At 42.4% G+C, this 22,531-nt stretch overlaps 1 protein-coding gene across 1 annotated transcript in view; it reads left to right on the forward strand.

Annotated features, from left to right (window-relative positions):
- AFF3 (ALF transcription elongation factor 3) overlaps positions 1 to 22,531 on the forward strand; it is a 328,610-nt gene that overhangs the window by 216,575 nt on the left and 89,504 nt on the right. The window contains 1 exon segment of the mRNA XM_050912014.1: positions 21,059 to 21,110. Coding sequence (XP_050767971.1) covers positions 21,059 to 21,110 — 52 coding nt within the window.

Consider the following 22,531-nt stretch of genomic DNA (forward strand, 5'->3'; position numbering starts at 1 on the left):
ACGTATTCTGTATTTAATTGTGTTAGAATTTAGTGCAATTATGGGCGAAAATCCTGTACATTCACCATCAGCTTTCCTACTATCAAAGCAAAGCAGACAAATCAGCACAAATAATCTCTTAAAAGTATTTGATAGTGTGATACAGACAAAGGATGAGCAAATTACCCTTTTGTACCTTGTTTGATGACCAATTTTTATGCCATTTATAATGGCTGAATTTTGGGGGGGTGGAGGGGGCCTTCTGTCCTGAAGTCCCCTAGGCAGATGAGGCAGGCAACCCAGACATGCGACCTGCCTTGACGTAGTTCCGACGGAGGCCCAGTACAGCAAAGAGGGAGCAAAAGGTCTAGCTGGGAACCCCAGAACATCACAGAACATAACCTCAAAAATAATTTGTCATCACTTTGGTCTGTACTGTTTTTAACTGTTGAACTTAAGAAAAAATTCATGTGTCTGCTCATGTAAAATGCACATGTTTTCCCCATAGCTTATACAATAAATGTAATATGAGACACAAACTTTAATACTTGCAACCACTGTAAGCAACAGCAGTTTCTGTAGACTTCTGTGGAAGAAAGGATGAAGCCTTTTGCCACAAACTGTTAAAAAACCCTGGGCTCTTCCTCTGTCACAGAGTAGGGTTTTGATCTCGCAAATAATTATAGACAAGCATGATGCTTTCCAGCGAGACTTCTTTCAGCATTATTTTTTGAAAGACGGAGAGTTCCTGTGGGTACCTAGACTCGTGTTTATGCTGTGCTGCCCATCTCCAGTTCAGTTAGAAAACATTTCCCCGTGAGCTGCATGCTTTACTGTGAGCAGTCTCAGTAAAGCAGGATGACTTATATGTGTCGAAAAAGTGGCCTGCTACAGAGTGACTGCACGTAGAAAGACCAAGGGAAAAAAAAAGAGGAACCTGTGTTTGTCAGGGTGGAGGTCTTCTTCTTCTCCCCATCCCTCACAGCTGCCACTAGCATGCTGACCATTGCATCCCGTGGCACAGTAATGCCAGCACAGCTCCGGTGAGCGAGCAGTCCAGCACCGAGGCCAGAAGACAGACGGTCACTCGGGAAGAGCGTCCTTTCCTCCTCTGAAAAGCTTTACTTTTTCAGGCTTTGTATTCAAGAGAAAGAAACCTCTCCCTGAGCCTTTCCCATAGGTTTCATTGTTGTCTAAGAGCGGTTGGCTGATACCACTCTGCAGCAAGCATGCTAACGTAAGGAGCCCTGCAGCACCCACACCAGCCTGCTGTGATTGATGCTGAGCAGCCAGGAGTCAGGAACCAAATTTCCAGCTCTGAAGCCTGGGAGACAGTGGAATAAAGAGAGAAAAGGGGAGATTACAGGTATAGTAACAGAAGACTTGTCAACCAGATGATAAGATTTTAGGAGTTTCATTATTACATGTAACACATAAGACTAAACAAATACGAAGACATATATAATGCATAAACGATGAGAGGTGGGCACAAAGCTGGATGGTGAAGATTAGATTGGCAGAAGGACCTAAAATATCTATATTATTCCCAACTTTCATATATTTCCTTAAGACCACAGTAGGTGGATGACTTAATAACCATCATCTCCAGGCATTATGGAAAGATTATAATGAGCAACAGTCCTCCTTTTGAAATTATTTTCATTTATTTTTATCTAGCAGACATGGCCAAATACATCTTTAGCATGATCCCATTTGGCTCAATGACATTGCAGAGCTATGAATTCACTATGAGAAGAACCACTCCTTCTGTGCCCTGAAGAACATAAAAGCCTTGGTGTCTAGCTGGAAAGCAAATACCTCTTGCTCAAGCCACTTATGTTTTTCTACTTGAGAAAAATTAAAATCTCATTTTATTTCTTTGCATGCACTTGTCATGCACTCAGAGTTTTATCCAAATAAATCTCTGGTTCTTTTCAAAGAACATCTTCCGTATGAGTTGCATTAGCTTTAAAGACTCACCAAGAACAGAGAGGTCCAGGCTGACACCCTTGGTTTCCAACAGAGAAGCAACTGCATGAATCTTATCCTGCAGTTCTGCAGCTTAGTTAATTGTTTGATGTCCTAAGAAGTTGCTGCCTCCCAAAGCCAAGGAGAGGGAGCCGCTAGGCCCCGTTCCCATCTTTGGCCACCAGACACAGTGACGTTCAGAGACTTTCCACCCATCACAACATGTTACACAACTCTTCCCCTCTCCCCAGCCCACAGAGTTGGTGAAATTAAATAGCATGAAAAATTAACCCCACCGTTGTTGGAATGCAGCTGGGTAATGTGTGGCCTCATTTACAGCTACAGGAGTATACGTGTTTGCTGCTTTGGTAGTGGGGGCTCTGTGGATGGGGCAGAGGGGAGCCTGGTAGCACAACCCTGGGGAGCACCTCTGCAGCCCCACGTCCCTGCCCGCTCTCCGGGTATGCTCGGGCACCTCAGACCCTATGCACAGGGTGATTTCTGATTTCTCTTCCCCTGTCTTGTTACCTGCTGTCCATCCCATGCCATCCACCATGCTTTCTGCTTTTCTTTCCTTCCTTTTTCTTTCTTGCTGCACCCTTTCTGCTGCTCTCTTACCGTCCCATTCCTGGTTTTGTCAGGTTCATCACCTGCAGCCTCATTTCTCCTTGTTTTTCACCTCTGCTGGCCCTCCCCTTCTCCACTTTTGCCCCACAAAACATGTCCCCATGTCTCCTGAAAAACAGAAAAGAAATAGATATATGTAACAAGGGATACACAAATATACCCACAGCGGCTCAGGTTCCTGGATTGGTGCATATGCCTCATCACCTGCTGCTTTCTCCTTTGTCCCTTGATTCCTCCATCATGTCCTCTTTGCTTCATGGTAAATCACTGGGCTGAAGACTAACTTTTAACTCCTTTGTCAGGTGCCCAGGTATTGCTCTGATCTTCTTTTGGGGCGCATAGTTTTCCATTACTTCTCTTTTAAGAATCACAAAAAAAGAAAGAGAGAGAGAGATTAATATGGAGAAAAGTTTTACTTAGCTACAAAATGCTTTCCTTTTATAACTTTCAGCATGATTGGCAGATAGGTTTATTTAATCAAATTGCCTTTTCTGTCAGTGCATTATTTAATGAGGGAGTTCTTTTTTTGATTGCATAGGAAACGTGGAAGCATTTGAGAATTTCTGATGTGCTATTTACTCATCCATTATGTTGGGAATCAGTTTAATTTCAATGTCAGCAGTGGAATTAATAATCATAACAGTTATCTGTCACAGAATGATCTATTTGGGGATTTTCTCCGCAAACCAGGATATATCCCCCACCCTTTCAGCAGAGAAGGAAGTTTTAAAAAATAAGTCAAATTTGAACGTGTTTTTGTTTTGATTATCCCTTCCAGGCTGATGGTAAAGGCACATATTTTCAGGCTTTAATTCAGCGTTGAGTCACTGATATGAAATCCTTTACTAGCATAAATTATCCCTACTTTTTTTTTCCCACTTATTTCACTCTGAGTTTCTCAAACACTTCCATCAAGGATGGCTCCCCCGTTAAAGTGCACCCTCCCTTCCTGAAAAAAAAAGACAGTCCTAGCTTTCCAGAGATAGTGCAAAATCCCCTTTGGCAGTCACGTTAATTTGGGCTGACTTCATCCTATTTCTGGTGTTGCACTTCACCGTCGGACAAACAGGCTTCCTGTGTGTGAGCAGGGGAGCGCCTGAGAGGACAGACGGACGGATGGACACGAGGGAGGCAGACGGGGCCCAAATCTGGTTCTGCTCCCTTTAGGTTTCCTTCAGTTCTGCGGTTATGTGCAGCCCCACATAAGTAAATAACTGATAAATGAATAAAACCTTTCAGCTGATACATTTGATAAGTACCAAGACTTTTTATATGACTCCAAAGTAAGGGCAGTGACTGTTAAATGAATTGCTTTTTAAATAAAACACATAAGAGAAATTTTTAAATCCTTCATTGTTCCTTAAAATGTTTTAGTGCCTCATTAATTCTTGATTAGCCTGGTTGTTAAGAGGCCATTATTATGTGGTAATAAGGTGTAGGAAATTACCTCTAGGACTATAGTCATGTCACACAGATCTGCTATAGTTAGCACCTCATCAGGTGCTGAGACCAAGTGCTGGTGATGTAAATTAGGGATTCGCTGCTTGGTGGTGGGGCTCATGGTGGTGGGGCTCATGGTGGTGGTCCTGTGTGATGGGGTGTTTGCTGAGATGATGCGAGTCCTCTGGTGCAGAAAAGTGAAGAAGACCTGACAAAATATAACCCTCTCGGCAGCCTCTTGTCCTTCAAGGGCTCCCCGGTCTTGCCTTTGGCAGAGCATGGAAACTGCTATAAAACAGTGGAATAAAATTACTTTGCAATTACATTCATTTAAGTAGTTTCAAATGTGCCTGAAGCTTGCGCAGATGAAAGTCCACTCTTTGCTGTATGATTTGTTAGGCAGAAAGTGTCATAGGAGATTTGGTGCCGGTCCAGCCGAATATCCCCCAACTAACGACCTCCTCAGGTCATTAGTATTTCTTTTGAACACACAACCCCCCTCAAAGCCTGCTACGAACATTGGTAAAGCTAATCATTATTACCCTTTTACAAATAGGAAAATGAGCCTTAGGGGCTATTTTTATTGTGATTTGATGCAACATTAATCAGCATTCTGAAGAAAAGACATATTTGAATGTGCCAGGCTGCATATATTTTTCAGTGAGTATAATGCTTTTTTTTTCCCCTAAATCTCTTTGAGGTTGATGCTCTAATGCTCACAGTATGCAGCTCCCATTCATTACCTATACAGGGAGCTAATGCGATACAGCAGCATCACCGTCTTTGAAGAGCACCGAAGATGCTAATAATTAAAAACACAAAGCGCGCTCTCGATAGTACTTTCCTCCTTATTCCTTCCCGGGTTTCGATCTTCGCACAGCAGATGAGGCACAGTCCTCGGAGGACGGAGAGCAGCTTGGCGCCAGCGTGGCTGCTGTCACTCTGTCAGTGTGAAGGAGTGATGCCCCGCGGGGTGTGCCAGCGACTGCTCGCCCACCTCTTCTTCTTGTTGGGTTTCGGAGGGCTTTCGTGCCTCAGGAGCGGTGTCGGAGCAAAGCTGCAGGAGAGCCCCGCTCCCGAGAGGCTCGTGTTGTGCCTGAACCCCCAGAACGGGGCCGTGGCCTGGGTTTCAGTCCTAAATATCCATGTTTGTTGTTAAATAGCTAGGCACTCATTTCAGTGTGCTTTCACTCAGGTGTTCAACCTTTTCAAGCCCCTGGTGTGGTTACTGCTTGCTCTTCAGGCCATGTGTGACTGTGTCCCTTGCTCCAGCCCCAAGCACCACCCGGCGGGCACTCGTCGGGGATGGACCCTGAGCTGGAAGTGGCTGGAGAAGGGCACCTGCCACTCGTCTCCGTTTAACCCTTCGTCAGCCTCAGAGCTGTGGCTGTGGGGAAAAGTCTCCGTACTTGGTATTTCAGCTGCTTCAGAAGGTGAAGTAGCCCCAAGACCCGCGCAGAGTGGCTGCTGCAAGCTGTGGGCACCACTCCCCCTCATCCCGAAGCCACCAGACCCCAGAGCAGCCCAGAGGGCACGGGCACCCCTCCAAGCCAATTTTCACCCACCTCTTCTCGCTGTGACGAAGGACACCCCTCAGCACGGCACTTGGCTTTGGCTGATTTTGAGTGTGCCTGCCTGCCTGCCCGGTCACAGAGCCGTACCGGTGCTGAGCCGGGGGCAGACCCAGTCCCCACACAGAGTGCCTTGCCGGCAGCGGACCCCCTCCCCGGCTGACAGGCGGTTGGGCACCGTCACCCTGGCTGCAGCTGGCACCCCACTCGTGACAATAAATAGCAGTGAATTGTCATGACTTTTACAAGGATGGGGGGAAAAACTCCACCAAAAAAAAGGTATTTAAAGGGCACTTCTGAGTGCAGTTTCAGATCTCACGAGAACAAATGGAAGGAGCAATTACAGCCCAAACCAAAGACTGTCAGGAGTTAATAACTACATGAGCGTAGCAGTAAAGAACGTCAAGAGTTAGCGGTCCCAGCGTGACAAAAGTTTATTTAATCCTACTCTAAACAAGCAATATAACAAATCCTTGTTAGGAATGAATGATCTCTCACATGTAGCTTAAAATAATCAGATTTTGATTTAAAATACCAAAATAGGTCAAATGTTACGGGTTCTTCTGGAAGAAATTCAAATCGTCCGGTCCAATTTTATTTTTTATTTGTAACATTTTACAGATTAATAAATGCATTCTTTATGTAAAACCCACTTGCCCCATTTCAGGCAGGAATGCGTATTTGCCAGAGAACTACAGACTCTTAAATATTGACATATTCTGCTCCAGTAGCTCTGCTGTGCTGTGATAGAAGAGATATTGTTATACATAGAAAGATACTGTTTCGGCACCTCTTCACCTTCCCACCTTGTCTTCAGCCTTCTTTCACTTAAATTTCCTCCTAGCGCAGGCTCCAAAGGTGAAGTAGAGGCTGAACAGCGTAAGATGTTGGGTCACGGGTACGTGTGAGGCAATGCTGATGTGTTCCCAGCCGGGACCTGGAGTTTCCTTCCCCAGTTCTCGATCTGATTGAACAGTGTGACTTTGGAAAAAAAACAGTGAATCTTTTTGCCTCAGTTTCCTCTTTCCAATTAAATGAGAATAATCACCGGTTTGTTTACTTTTGACCTCATAGAGTGTTGGGAAATGTACCTATGCAGAGATCTCTCACTAGAAAATAGTGTGATAGAATACAGCCCGATAATAAATTGGTACCCGTCTTGATAGGATGGGTCCTATTTCATACTAGTTAATGATCCTGGTAATAAGGAGAGTAAGTCCTCGTGCTTTGGTGTTCAACTAGAAGGAAGAGTTGGAGAAAGTATCAATAAGAAAATTCTGGCAGACCTGACCTTTTGTTCACTCCCAGTTCTTCCCTGGCACTGCTTTAAATTGCATATAAACTTCAAACACGAGACATTTATAAAAATATGTAGTGAAGGCTGTTTGCTGCATCTTTGCAACAGTAAAAATTTTTCTGCTGTTAGTGTGAGGATAGTAGTACACTGAAAAATACAGAATGATTTCTTTAGACTAATAAAGGCTCTGCTGGAGACAGTCTAAAGGTTTATAGAACTTCTGGGAAGTTATTTACATATTTCAAAGGTCTTTACTGTCAGTCTCCTACATTTTGCCTATTTTATTCAGTATTTTCATCAGCCATCTCTGCTGTCTTCAGTGCATTAAAAATATTTAAGTGCCTGATAAACCATGTACATCTGAAGTATTTTCTCTTATCAGTAAAAAATCATTTGCCTTGAAGGTAATATAGTGGGCTAAATTAATTGCTGGTGAAACTGGTTTTACTAGAGTGACACTGATGATGAAACTAACCCAATATATTTAGTTTAGGAGATCCACTTTTGACCATTAACATTGTTACTACTAAATTGAATTCTTTAGAAGTCAAGTGTCATCCCTCATATATTTAACTTTTAAAATATATATTGCATAATATAGACACAATATTTGCTTACAAATTATTTGCAGTTGTACTAAATTAACACATTATTATCTGTAGGGTTTATTCGTACTTAAATATCAAACAGATAATTACCCACAGCTCTGTCAATATTAAGTCCCGCATATTTTATTTCCATGCTCAAAAGTACTTCTGAAATAATAATGATTGTTTTGATTGGACTCAATCTGACATCAAATAATAACAAGTTAAATGATACTTAATGCCATTTTTTCAAAGGTGGAGGCTGTAGATAGATCCTGTAGGAGACTATGTAGAATTCAGTTCCTGGGAACTCAGTATCAGCTAATCATAAATTTCGAACATACAAACCAACCAACCAGTTGTATAAGGGAGCAGATTTGAGCAAATGGTCTCAATTTCAATCTGATTTTGTAAAAAAAAAACCCAACAAACCAAAAACTAAATCCTTGAATTTCAGTCATGTAACAATCTGAGAATGCACTTCCTGCATGCTTGGTTCATACCAACACTTACTTACAATGCTGCTATGGTATAGAAGTTTGCTCCTATGGATGGCAGTCTGACAGCTGATGACAGAAAAAAATATTTCACAGAAAGCTTCAATTAACAGCCAATGAGTGGGAAAAAATGAAAGAAGCCAGTATGTTTTGTGGATGCACATGAAACTCAAACCAAGGCTAGTTTCAGTACTTTGCAAGCTGAATTAAACTAACTTCTGAATCTGTGTGGGTAATTGATATTTTGATAGAATAAAAAATCATATGGATCAACTGAAAAAAAAAATAGTTGTGTTCATTTTCTCAGCAAAATGAAAAAAATACATTCAGGGCTAATCATTTAGTTTAGGTTACCTCACTCCAGAAAGCGCTTGGGCAGCCTTGTTACGGCACTAGATACAGCATATTTTGAAATAATGTTTTTGAAAGAAGAAAATGAAAACATAGCATTTCAGAAATGTTGAAAGTAATCATTTTACCTAGAAATTAAACTTTTTTAGTTATTTAGGGAAAAGAATTTCTCAAATCTAGCAATTGCCAAGCATTTTGACGAGTCCTCACACTGTTCTTGATGCCTGAACTATTTGTCAGAAATTTCCCCTCAGCTCTAAATCCCTCACACAAGACTCTAGTTAGAGCCTCATCCACGCTCGAGCCTTTGTGAAAAATGATTGTCGACGTTTTTCTCAAGATGACTCAACATTTCCAAAGATTTCGGACCACAGAAAGCATTATCAGACATCATTTAGACTTCCAGATGATTATTTTTTACAAGATGGTTGTGGTAGTTAGCAGCTGGGTGGTAGAATTTGGCAATCAGAATACAATTGTGTCTAATTCATTTTTATACACTACTCCTATTAGTCAAAAAAGGATATTTCTTTGGAAGTGACATTACGGCCCTGACACATGATTTTTGAATATGACTTTTTCTCGGAAACTGCCAGCATGGTACTGCCAGCATGCCAAGCTGGTGTCCAGAAGAAAATTTAAGAGCAGTGATAAAACGAAAGGGGAAAATAGAAGCCCTTCTTGCAAAAAGGGGTTTGTAATAGATATTCTGACACGATATGAATGATGAGGGATGGAAGATTCATAATGGTGTGTAGAAGTGCAACACACATTCTCTGCGTAGAAGACTGACCTATAACTCATAAGATAGTGTGTGTCGAGTGAGTTATGAGAGTTGTTCCCTGGTGTATATTTAAAAAGAGACATTAGAAAGGAGATATAGTGTGGTTTACTGTTTGAGAGCTAACTTCATAATTTTGTCCAAAAAGTGTTTTTAAAGAAAAAAATACAGGCTTTTTTTTTTTTTTTTTTTAATATATATATATTGCAGTCCAGGTGGTGTATTTCTGCACAGCATGTGCAGGATCTGAATGCTGGGAGTAAAGCCCTTCCCCTCTCTGAAGGAGCCCTCAGTTGATTATTTCTGCTGTTGCAATGTCCAAAGGAGATTATTTTTAAGGAAGAGGAATTTCCCATTTTGACTCCTAGAAGGGGTTATCGCGAAGTGAAACAAGCAAGCCAGAAGTGCTTGGTGCCATCAGACCCCAGAGCAGCTGAGGGTCTGTGCCAGGGAGCCCACGGACAACCTGAGCACACACCTTGACCGGAGCTGCAAAATGCAATTTGAAGTAACGGGATCCCACATGAGCAACCATCCCTTCAGTGCAGCTCCATGTGAAGCAAAGGAATTATCTGACCACTGCAGATCGCACATGTTTTTCTCCCCCCAGCAGTGAAGTTCACAGCCACGTGCTCGCCCCAGGTGCCAGCGCCGGCCTCCAGCTCCCCTGTCCCTGCAGCGCCTGTGCCCTGAGCCCTGGCGCTGCCTCAGCAGCCCCATCCATCCCTCAGCCCATCCGCAGGAAAACCTGACAACTCCTCCTGTATTTTGGTAGGACTGCTATCAATTCAGAGGTGTCTGCCCCGTTGGGATTATATTCTCCCCTTTCAGCATCTTGTGATTACAACAAAAGCAGAGAGGAGAAAAGAGAATACTATCACTAATGCACCATCTCCTAGTAAGTTTGTTAGCGTGCTGAGCTTAGTAAAAATGTTGGAAGTGGCTGGGCCATGGAGGTAGCCCCTTTGGGAGCAGCGCTACCCCTTTCTCTGAGCCGAGCACACAGGGTGCAGGTCTGCATAATGAATGATCAGCAATCCATTCACCCCATGGAGCAGAATGCTGCCTGGTGTTTTGACCGAGAGCTTTGGTTTCCTTTTGTAGTCTGCCTCATAAGGAAAAAAATGTGGTTTTCCCTATGCCTAGCTTGGCTGCAGATGAAAGGCACTCAGAAACCTGCTCATGGGAGAGGTTTAAGCCTGTTCCTGCAGAAATTTGAGGGCTGGAAATTTTGACAAAAATCACAGCAGCCCCTACATATTTAATGCACAGAACTCTCTACAGCTCACTCCTCAGCATCAACTGATGGCATGTCAACCTGGCCATACATGAGCTTTCAGGTCTTTCTACCCCGTGTTTCTTTTTTTTTTTTTCCCTCTTGCCACACACTGAATTAATTATTTGACAATATATTCTGACATTGTATTATTTCAACAATAGCCGAATGTAATGGTATGTAATTAGGAGCCAGAATATAATAGTGGTATGAAGATGATTTTGGCAATGAGATTTTTTTTAATTAAAATTTCATTACTGCAAATGTGTCGTGCTATTGCCCTTTCCAGTATGTGAGCAACAGTGTCCGTGAGTTAAAGGGATGACCCCGGGAATGGATAGCGTGGTTTGCCACCCTGTGTGCCCTGGTCGGGGATTCTCCCGAGGCACTGCTCTTCTGTACCATGAGAACCTACAAGGGCACAATATATTTTAAAGTCTCTGTAAAGTGTTGATTTTACAGTGAAACTCCTTCCACTTCTGCAGGGGGGGTGTTGGTTTTGTTTAGGGGGGGTGTCTGTGAAGTAGCTGGAGTTCTGAGGAGTCTGTTGCACCACGGACCTGTCAATTTTCTATATTTTATCCTCGCAGCCCAAATCTTTAAATGAAATGGTATGCTCCCTTTCACAGTAGCCAACTGGGTTCTTGTCTGTTTATTTGCTTGTTTTAATCATTTTTTCTCCATCTAGTCAAATAAACCTGTAAATTCAGTGTGTACGCTATGGAACCTCATCCAAAACTATACTGTCTCCTTCCTGACAGGGCTGACAGAGAGTATAATCACTTGTATTGTCCAGAGTACTGTTTACATAAAGGAGCAATAAATACCTGTTGAAATTTTTACTGGAGGCCTCCCAGATGGATGGTTCATTTATTATTACAGACAGGGTTTCATTTACTTAGTTATTAAAAGAAGCAGGCCGCTACAGCCCATTTATAACTATATTAAAACTAAATGAAGCTATAAGTATTGCAGACGGGACTGAGTAAAATACATATAGTGGCTTTCCAGGAAATGGCTAGGAGAAGTATTTAAAAGGAAATGCTGAAAACTTTGGGGGTCCTGGTGTGTCTTTCACAGCTGTGCTTCTACTGGCTGGAGCTCAGGAGGTTATGAAGGAGGTATAGTTCCCATATGTTCCTGTCCTGCCACTCAGTGCCATATATATATTCTCCAATAGCCTCTCTGTATCTGCCTGTCAGCCACGTGCCATTGGGATGGACCGAATTAGCCTGTTCCTCCCCTCCTCTAGCCTTTATTGACATGAAAAGCTCCAGCTGGGGATATCAAATAATCTTTTTCTTTATCCCAGAGCCAGAATATCATTGAATATCAACTCCAGTTACTGGAGGGGACGGAGCTGCTCCGTCGGCATCGATCTGTAAAGCAAAGGCAGATTCATCAGGTGGATACCAGAGGTCTTAGTTTTGAAGGTTTCACCAGAGGTCCAGCGCAGCCGGCCGTGAAATTAAAGTGAAGGCTGTGGATGGTCTTTGTGGCACTTTTCTAGCACTGAGGACATTTCACCAGACGTGCTCACCCCTGCTTTGAATAAAGATAAATCAGTCACTGGATGGGAAGCACATGGTTGCCTGGGAACTAGATTATGATTTAATTATGTCCAAGCTAGACAAATAAAGGACAGTCCCAACAAGGAAAGGCTGGTGTCCCAAAGTGGAAGAAATGTTGACCAGAAATTGATGGGGTAGAAAAACCTAGAAACAAGGAAGATTGGATTTTTTTTAAGCAGAGCTTGTTAGGTTAGCAAAAGGCTGCATTTCCACAATCAAGGAAAAACCCAACTTTGCTGAAAGCTAGCTCAGCTTCAGTGGTGAAGTAGAAGTAGCAATTAGAAATGAAAAAGCAGTCTGTGCAATAGAGATGAAATATAAAATACATGTAACATGAAAGGGGAAGATAACAATCAATCTGAAAGAGAAATTATGAAATACTGAAGATGGATAAAAGGAGTGGAGGATACCAAAGGAAAGTTCAAGGACAATGAGAATAAGGGTTTTCTTAAGGTATATAAAGAAAACAACAATAAAGAAATTCTAGCAATAGCCTCTTATTAGCTGGAAATATTAAAGCTGTTAATAATATTAGAGTCAATAAATATTTTTTTATATGAGAAAAAGCAGGGTGCCTAGTAGACAGGCAGGAAGCTGAACAGTGTCTAGAGACAATAAATTATTTAAAATCAGTAACCCTAGATACAAGTATCCGTAAGCCTCAGATCTTCCATGCTACCATATAGCCATGAAGGCCACTGGCTAGCAAAATCTGAGGGTCATTTGTGATGTACCTTGAAATGTGGGGTAAACCCCAGGAGACAGCTAATGCTGTGTAATATGCCAAAAGGCCAAGGAAGGAAGTTTAAGGACGGGTCGTCTGGCACCTCCTACTGCACACAAAGTTTGGGGGGAGCCCAAACAGGGTTCCTTTAACACCACTGAGGAACTGAAGGATAAGAGCATAATTATTTGCGTTCACTGTTTTACTTTCGAGGAAAGAAATGTAAGTTCTTATCAACCAAAGCTGATTTCATTCTGTGAGGAGCTGGCAACTAGGACGTGGTAGGAAATTATATTCAGCCATGGTAAAACTTTGTAGAGGGTGACACAGAAAGAAACAGTGAGGATGGAGCAGATTATCAAATAGTCTGAATAATTTAATAATTCAGCCTCACTTAAACAAAGGAGGCTTGAAAAAAGCCAACACGAAGTTGTATATCCCAGAACAGGGAATGTCCTCCTGACTCCGTTTTTAAGTGGGGTCTCTACCCTGGGAAGCTGCAACTCTGAAAATGCCTGAGAGATGGAAGTGATCCCCCAGCTGGAAGTCAGCTCCAGCAGGATGCCCCGACACACGGAGACAGCGTGAGCCTCTGGCGTGCAGGGCAGGGCCCAGGGCATCAAACAGGGACACGGAGCTGCCACTTTCCCCATCGCTTTGATGATACAAGATACTTCTTATGTCGGCACAGGGGCACCTGAGCAAAGTTTGAGACCCTTTAGCCTGAACGACCTCATTTCCCTTGCCCGACCAGCGAGGCAGGGTTAAACACCACCGCAGCCTCGGGTATGGACGTTGCTAAATGAACGGTCAGCGTTGTACAGATGACTGCAGTCATCTGCAAGGGAGCACGAGAATACAAATGTGTGGGATGATGACTCCAGCATGAGGACAGATGCTTGTAATGCTGGGGATTAGGCAGAAAGAGGCTATTTGTAAGGAAATAATCACCGAGTACAAAATCAGATGCTGCACCTTCAGCAGGGAGACTTGACAGTGTCAGTTCTGTCTCAGACACATTAGATTTGCCAGGATTTCTGCCACAACAGCTGACGCACAAGGCGGTAGTGCAGTTCATGCACTCTTATTTCATTTTGCATTTGAAATGAATATTTTTTAGATGGCAGCATCAGCAATTGCTAGGAAATCAGGAGGAGAGAGTTAGTAAAGAACTGCTAATCACACCCAGAGAGCCTGGGGGGAGCAGGGGCAGGGAGGCAAGAAATGGACTGGAAAATTGCGAGAGGTGCATTCAAAACTTTTATTCCCCAAATGTGTTTCCTCCTGTCACACAGAGCATGATTATCCATGAAACTTTGGTAAGTCCTCAGAGTGATTGGACTACTTAGACGGGTGCTTAGGCATGAGCTGCCAGTACGTCGCTCATCACTCTTCCCTCTCACTGAGTATTCGTGCATTTTTAGGTGGCTTCCTTGCTCGGGGAGTGGGCTCACACGTGTTCATTTCCTCACTTTTCTGAAGAATTTCTCCCATTTTTAAGGAGGTACTCTGGGTCCTTCTGCCCAAACATCATTCTTGGGAAGTGCTGTGGACTGTGGGGCGCTTTCTTGCCACTCTGCCAAGGAGTTAGAAAATTCAGGGTATGATTCCATTGCATTTGTTCTCCCTTTCTTTAAAGAGGGAAAACATCACTGGGGCAAATGCAGTCACTCACCGAGGCAGTTGCTACAGAGGAAACCTTATTTCAACTTCTGGTCATAGGAGAGAGTGATGTCTGTATCACTTGGAGAGGACTGCCTTGCATCTAATGAGACCGTCACTGTAATGGGAATTTAGCAGAGCATTTAGCCGGTTTAAATGGTTTTGGAGAGCGGTGTAGGCCAGCTTAGATGGATTCAAGCCAAGGACAGAAAACGTTTCCTTCAGAACATCTATTTTTTATTGGAATTGCTAATTCTATTTCTATAGACTGAGTCCGTTTTTCAGGCATTTAAATTCTACACTTTGGAATTAAATCTCACATTGATATATATGCTTCATTCCAGCATTAAGTACATTAATATTTCACCAGCCTGATTTTACTGGCCTTCTCCCTCTGTTTTTAATTAGATTTGACAGTATTCTATATAATCGTGTTTTCCTACATGTTTCTGTGTAGCAGAACTTGCATAAACTGTTTGTTGAGGGGTTTATACAACTTAAACATCATATATTCAGAGTGAATTTTAGATGCTGCAAGCAGTGCTTGCAGAGGTCTTACAAGCCTGCTGAAAGCTCTATTACAGTATTTATAAAATATCCTCTTGATCTAGTTGTTTACCTCAATCCATAAGCTTTTGACTTTATTTTGTATAAAACACGAATAAATACTACACTTTTCAGATAATATAAATGCATGAGCTTTTTTAAAGTGAAACATTTGCATCAGTTATAGCACTAAAGTGAAAAATAATTTCAGCAATCAGAATCTAATTAATTAAAAATTATTACTGTATAAAAACAGCTACTCCTATATTTAGGATTAGTAAACAAAGCTATTTGAAATACCTGTTTTGGCTGTAGGTAAGTAGCAAATATAACTGGCCATCTGTTATGTGCAAGTAACCAAGGTAATAGCAACAACATTAGCTTCCCTTTTTTTTTTTCTATTTTTTTAAGGAGGGAAACATGTTCATCTGTTTCTTATGAATTCTCCGTACTTCTTACCAGGCATATTTTTCCTTGCATTTCTCTTTTAGAAAGCAACCAAAGACAGCCAGAAACTGAAGGTACATTTGTCTTACTGGAGCTTAAGTCATATTATGTACGTGAGCACTCGTAGCTGAAATAATCCCAGTAACATAAGGGCACAGTCTGGATAGGAACGGCAGATTCCCACCTGGCATTCTCTCTCATTTTGCTGGGAACAAGAGCTAAAGGTCTTGCACAATGTTGTGCCTCCAGGAAGGTTTTGTTTTTCTACAACTTTTCTTCTCCTATATCAGCGCATCAGTTGTGACTTTAAATAACTGGAGCCAGTCTGAGAGCCTTCTAGCATACTGCTACTTAGAATAATATCTGTTTTCTTTCTGAGTTTCTGGTAATATTGAAACTAATGTCCAGTTCTTGAAAGGTCACTATGCATTTATGGGAAAGAAAATAAAATGTCAATATTGTGCCTTAAAAAATAAGATAATTTTGCAAAAACAGTCTCATTCAGATGAAACGTTGTGGTGGCATAAACTCAAATGAGCCCTTAGTTATCTGATTTTCATATTTCATCAAAACTTTTTGCTTTGTGGGGTTCCTCTTCAGCTAAAATCAAAGTATTTTTCCACTACTGAAGTTCCTTTCCTACATAATGAGCAGAAATCACAAAAGTCCATAATAAACACAGTATTCTGACTGAGATGCTGCCTAGCATTAAAATGGAACAATATACTTGATCAGATTAACGCATTCATGAGATCTTTCACAAATTGCAAAGGTGGTGACTTCTGAATTTATTTAAATGACGATTGCAACATACATATATTTGTGCCCTGGGTTTGCAAACCATTGACTTGTTCTCTCCTAAAGCATTAGTGTTAATGATTTAATTACTATCAGTATTTTTCCTTTCCCATCTCGATTGTTTTTTTGGTTCTAATTATCAAAATTATCATGAAGACCATATCTCGTATAGTAGGTTAGACCACCAGAGGGACACAAGGAGGGTTTTGCCCCTCATTTTCATAACCTCTCTTGAAAATCTTCAAGGCCTCTTCTCTTGTCCTTTGACTTAACGTGCCAAAAGGCAATCTCTTTCATCACAAAACAAAACCACAGAGGCATTTTTTGAGAGTTATATGCCTCAATAAGTAATTTGCAGGGGGGAAGGAAAGAATTCATTAGGCCAAGGAATGTGAAATGTATCAGGGGTTTGAAGTAAAATGCAAGGTGTGATGCCTGCTGCTTCTTTCGTGTGTACCAGCAGAAGTGAAGGATAATTCCTGAGTGGGGCCGTGTCTTCACCCTGGAAGGAAATAGATATCCTCCTAAGTAGGGCTACACTGGAAGGGTCTCGGACTGGCTCCTGACATTAAAAGTTGCAACTGATTCCCAGCTGGCTGTTGAAGACCGCTTCCCCCAGACACCACACCATCGACATCTCCTTCCCCAGCAGCTCCTTCTCCTCCAGCTCCTTCAAATCCAAAAATCTTTGACCTGAGCCCTGGCTCTACCCTCGCACTTGAAACTCAGTGTTACTTTGATGTTACTTCCCGGAGGGGAAACTAGATGTCTTCCTGCTATCCCCTGGACTCTGGCTGGGGCTGAAGATAATCCTTGCTTGAGACTTGACTTTCCAGCGACAACAAATCAGGAGAAAAGACAGACAGACAAAACAGTGAAGCTGCAAGTCTCGACTTGACCATTCCCTTTGAGCAAGGTGGTTCCCGGGCAGCCTGCGATGACCTCCCATCCCAAACCCCGGGTACTTTTGACCAGGAGTATCTCCTGGCCCTTCGACATGCTGGGATGGGCAGGAGTCCCACAGGGTACCTCTGCAGTGCCCCCCATGGTCACCCTGCCCCGGTAGCCTACTGAACCAATGCAGTGAGTAGCCCCCAGATAAATCAGGTCAGGCTTTCTGATAAGCTATGTAGGAGATTTGGACATGCAGTCACATTGAAATTAGCAGGATATCGATGCCCTCTAGAAGACTTTTTGTCTTTTTCCAATTTTCCATTGCATGTAAGTAACCCCTCAACCCTCTCCTTTCCCACCGTAACTGAGTGGCCCAGCACCCCAGGCTGCAACACCTTAATTGGTTACTGGAGAAAGAAACCAGCTGGCTTGCTGAGGCATTTCTCAATATCCCAAACTCATCCTCGTTTCCTTTCATTATGTCTCTACCTGTCACGTTCTTTGCGGAGAAAGGAACAAATGCATTAATTAGAGTGCAGTGAGCGCTCCCGCCCGAGCCTCCCACCCCTCGCTGCCTCCACGACCTCACGGAGATTTCACTAAAAATGTGTAATTAGGTTCTGCAAAGTGATTTCCTGACTGTATGCACTCCTTTCAAGTGCAGAAGCCCTAAGTGGTGGTGTGTGTTTTTCAGAGCTGCTTTGAGTACCACTTCATTTTTCTAGCTTTTTTTTACAAAGTTATATTTACTTATCTTTTTACCAGTGCCCAAGCACATCAAAGCCAAGTCAATTTCAAAAAATCTTAAAGGCCATGGACGATGTCACTTACTGGCCTGGATTTTGCATATTCTGAAAAAGGTGTTATAGAGAATAGCTATAGATAGGCTGTGTTGAAAAGGCTGTGTTTGCACATGAGCTTGTATGTGTTTGTCTGTCCATCCTTGTACTAGCTCGCCAGAATATGTAAAGAAATTCCACCCCAAGCAGGGGTTGATTTAAACATGATCTGAAGTGCTCTGCTAACATAGGGTGTACCAAAGCTCATTCTGTGCTGAATCTGTGCCAAAGTGCTTTTCAGATAAATTACAAATTAATGTAATGCCTCTTGTGAGCTTAAAGTATTTTTCTTTTCTTCTGTTCTCCCTCTCTTCAAGTGGGGTCTGCTGGTCCAGTTATGGACTTTTTCTTTTAACCATCATCGTTGTCATGGTGGAAATGAGTTGTTGAGGAGAAGCGTTCCTCAAAAGCATCCAGACTCAAAATTGATCTACCTTCCTTAAGACGCTTACTGCAAACTGGAGTCCCTATAACACAAATACCTCCTCCTCACCCAGGGTGTGCTTCAGCCTGGGCTGTGAGGGCTGCCTGGTGTCCAAGGAGCCTCCCTCTCCAGTACTGCTGGCAGGTGAAGCTGAAGTCGCTGGTGACGATGTGTCCTGCTCTGGCTGTAGCTTTGTAGATCAGGGCTGAGGGCCTCACCTGACAGTGAAAGCAGTCTGGGAACCAGTGAAGACTTTTAGGCATGGAGGTTATACCTGTGCAGCTCCTGCCTTTACAAGGTAGACCTCTACATTGGCAAGCTGTCTTAACCTGATACATCCTTGTGACAAATACATGGATCAGGCAGGCCAGATCCCACTCTAGGGAAAAAAAGCAAGCAAGCAAGCATTTTATGATGACCTGTTTTTTCCTATCCCCAGCATTAGGAGATTGTTTGTATGCTGATGGTAGTTCCAAAAGGGGCCGCGAGCCCCAGGCAGGCAGTGCTTTTCTTGGAGAGCCGCGCTTCTGAAATGAGAAACAGACAGGGAAGATAAAGACAGGATAAAACATACAAGCAAGGAGAGTCTGATGGGCCAGCACTGCGGTTTCATGTTCCTTTTGTGTGGATGGTTCCTGCTTGCACTCCTGGTGCCTCACCTTAGCTCCACTTGCACCTCCACACAACCTGAAGGCTTCGAAGCATCATAGTTGCTTCTAATCACAGACTTATAGTACACATTTTTTTAATGTTGATACAAAAAGCCAGGACACTAATAAACACATAGAGCTACCTAGAATGTTTCATTATACGCTTTTGATTTTCCAACTTCCTTTTAGGAGAAGAGCGAAATTGCCGAATCTTAAATAATGTACTTAACTACCACCTCACTAGCAGAAATTCACGCACTCAAACTCAAGGGAGAGCAGGCAGTGACACCCTGGGTGCTCTGCTTTTCACACAATAAGCACATCTTTCTCTGGTTAAATCACTATCGGTGCAGATTTTGTCACATTTAATTACATGGTGCCCAATCCCAGATCTGAGCTTTCTATTTTCAAGCACTATTTTCTCAGGGATGCCCTAAACAGATCTAACTAAAAAATGAGGAATTGTAAGATTGTTTGGGTCCCTGTAAGTGGTGGGATCCAAAGCCAATGTGGATCTTGCAGTGTTTACAGGAAGCTTTGCCTCTCTGACATATTTTGGCTCCCAGGAGCTATATCCCATGTCTTTCGTACCTGTCCCATTTGCCCACTTCTCAGCAGGGCTTGTTAGCTTGGCCGGTGGCTGCATTGATATGGCCACCGGAGTTTTTCCTGACTCAGGAGATGGCAGAGCGAGCTTTTTCCTGCCTGTGGACATATTTCCGGATAAAACACAGGCAAGTCTTGCTGTGAGATAGTGACGTCCCTCTAACTCAATGGGTGTCCTATATATTTGAGGTGTCTGCATTGCAATGAGATTTTGCTGAATTTGATATGTTGGTTTTACAAAGGAAAATTCTTGGCACAAGTAGAAGGAAATGTGGGAAAAAAGCAAGACAAGAGTCTTTAAGAGATGAACTAGTAGGAGTTTCTGCTCTGACCCCCAATCCTGTTCTGACACACCTACGTTCCCTGAAACGTGCCGCAGGGAAATAGGGAAGCAGCTGTGATGGCAACAACAGGCAGGGACCATACGTGTAGCGAGGAGCTGAGGAGAGGGTGGTTAGGCTCGGTGCTCTTTTAAGACACAGCACACCATGTAGCCCATGTAAGAGTCACGCTTTTCAGGCACGCTCTTGGAAGATCTAGGCACAAGTACAAGGAGGTGGTTTGAAATTACTACATATGTCTTCTTGAGATATTTACACTCTGGGGACCACCCACGTCACAGGATGTGTTTGAATTGCTCACCAACCTTTCTTCTGGAGTCAAGACGAAATTACAGATTCTCTTTTCCCAGAACACAAGAAAAATCAGCAACTTTCTGAATTATTATTATTATTACAGAGGCATTTTTTAAAAATAGGTCCCATTCTTGAAGACCTTTCAAGCACAGGGGGAAAACTTTGCACCTCTTCGGCTCCTTTAACTGCTGGTTACTTAACCCTAGCTTGTAAAAAAAACCGCATGGAGGTAAAAACAAACTCCTCTTCTTTGTGAGCCAGTTTAAGCAAGTTGAGGAAAGGATATGGGAAGGGAGGATGAAATCCCGATTAGAAAAGATGCATTATTTTCTATGTTTATATGATAGTGAAATCCTTGTGGATACTTTTGTGCACTGAGACAATATATTTTAGTTTTAATTGTTTCAGTCAATGTCAATTTTACATCAAACATGCAATAAAGTAAAAATGGCCTTTGGGAAACATCACTGAATCTTATTTTGTGCTGCAGTACTGCCAGTGTAAATATCTACTACTGTTTTGTAAGCTCAAAGCCAAATGGAGCAAAATTTTCCTTTCAGAGAGACTACTGACCTGTCAGCATCAAAAATATTATTTTTAGCATATAAACATTGTTTGTCAGTGATTGTAATAACAAGAATCTTTGCAAAATCCATTATTACTCTAGTAAACATTTTCCCTTAGGCAGTAATAGTAGGAAATGAATTAAGAAGTTAGTTGATAGCAACTGGATAAGAAAAAATTATAAAGTGTCACATTTACAGAGTTGCTGGGATAAAATATGTTTTCTTTCTATTTAAATTATTAAATGTTTACAGTAGCTCAGAGAAAACATCAGAGCTAAAGCATTTTGGTAAATTATAATTTATTCTACTACTTACTTTCCAGAATGCTAGAAGATGACCTCAAGTTAAGCAGCGACGAAGAAGAGAATGACCAGGTAAGAACCAGACAACTAACATGTCACTTGTAGCATGTTTCATGTTGAGACTGAGCTACTGCAAATATTTTGCTAATGCTTTTTCAAAACGTACATAAAGGTTATCAAAATACATGGCGGTACTGTAACTGGAGTAACAGATGTTGCTGCTCGGAGCCAGCCTGCGTGTGCTAACTGCTGGATTGGTGGGGAACGGTCTGCAGTGCTCTTGATTTATTACCTTGATGCGACCCAGAAGGTTTTTGTATCAGTCTCCTTCTAATTTGATTTCGTTTTGTTTTAAAGAGCGGCCAAGGAGGGGAGAAGCAGGAATTCTGGATTAAGGGTTCAGGCCAAACCTTGCAATCATGAGCTGGCCCCAGGGATTAGCTGCTGGGCTGCTTACCTCTTACCTGCCTAGAGCCTCGCCGGCATCCCCCCAGCCCTCGCCTCTCCTCTGAGCGTTTTCGGTCCTGTCTCTGCGTGGCCCATGCATGCTAAGAAAGCTAAGGACAGCTGAGAGAAAGCCTTGGCTGTGTGTTTGGTTCACTCCATAACATAGCAATTAGGGCACTTGCCTGAGTTTTAACGACCCCAAACTACCTGACTGGGAGCAGATACATCAGCCAAAGTTTTCCATGTGTCAGGAGAGCTGGGTTTTGTTGGCGGGGGGGAGGTGTGTCCCAATTTTTCTTTAAAACATTGCTGTGTTTTATCTAAATAATTAAGTACTCACTAGAATAGGGCTGGATCTTGACTTTCCCATCTTGACTTGGCCGAGTGCCTCGTTGCCAAGCGGTGCTATGCCACGCTTTTTCCTTCTCAGTATACTGGCATGAGTGATTTGGTTGGGGATGAGAGGGCAAGAGCCACTTCCCTTCCTTCTTGCACTAAAATGCACGTCCTGTGCCTTCACCAGAGCGTATGAGGGCAGTACTGTCCCTGGTTGCATCTCACAAATGGATCCAGACCTGGATATAACATGGGTTTCAAGTGTGATTATTTCAGGCAAGGGTAACTAGAGCCATCTAGACTTCTGAAATTCAGGATCTTAGACAAATATTTCTCGGCATGTAGGCATGAATCTCTTCCAGGGTTTTCTTTAACTCGTATTATTAGAAGTGTCTATTTTACAATATATTCCAAACAACAGGTAAATCAAAGCCTTTTAATATTTATACTAAACCATTATTTCATCTATTTTGAGCAAAGCTTCTTGGTGTTAAGAAGATTCAGCACATAAATTCAATTATTTACATATTTATACAATTTCTTTTTGTTTAATGTATTTCATCCTGAAACACTTCACATTTAATTACTCTTCCTGCTTGTCTAGATAGTTTAAAATAATACAGCGCATAGACAGCGTAGGGCAAAATAAAGTGAGGGGCAGAAGGGATATGTGAAGAATAACAATAGCGTACCAAGATGCTGTGGTGCTT

This window comes from Gymnogyps californianus, chromosome 1 (genome assembly GCF_018139145.2).
Source record: "Gymnogyps californianus isolate 813 chromosome 1, ASM1813914v2, whole genome shotgun sequence".
Lineage (NCBI taxonomy): Eukaryota > Metazoa > Chordata > Aves > Accipitriformes > Cathartidae > Gymnogyps > Gymnogyps californianus.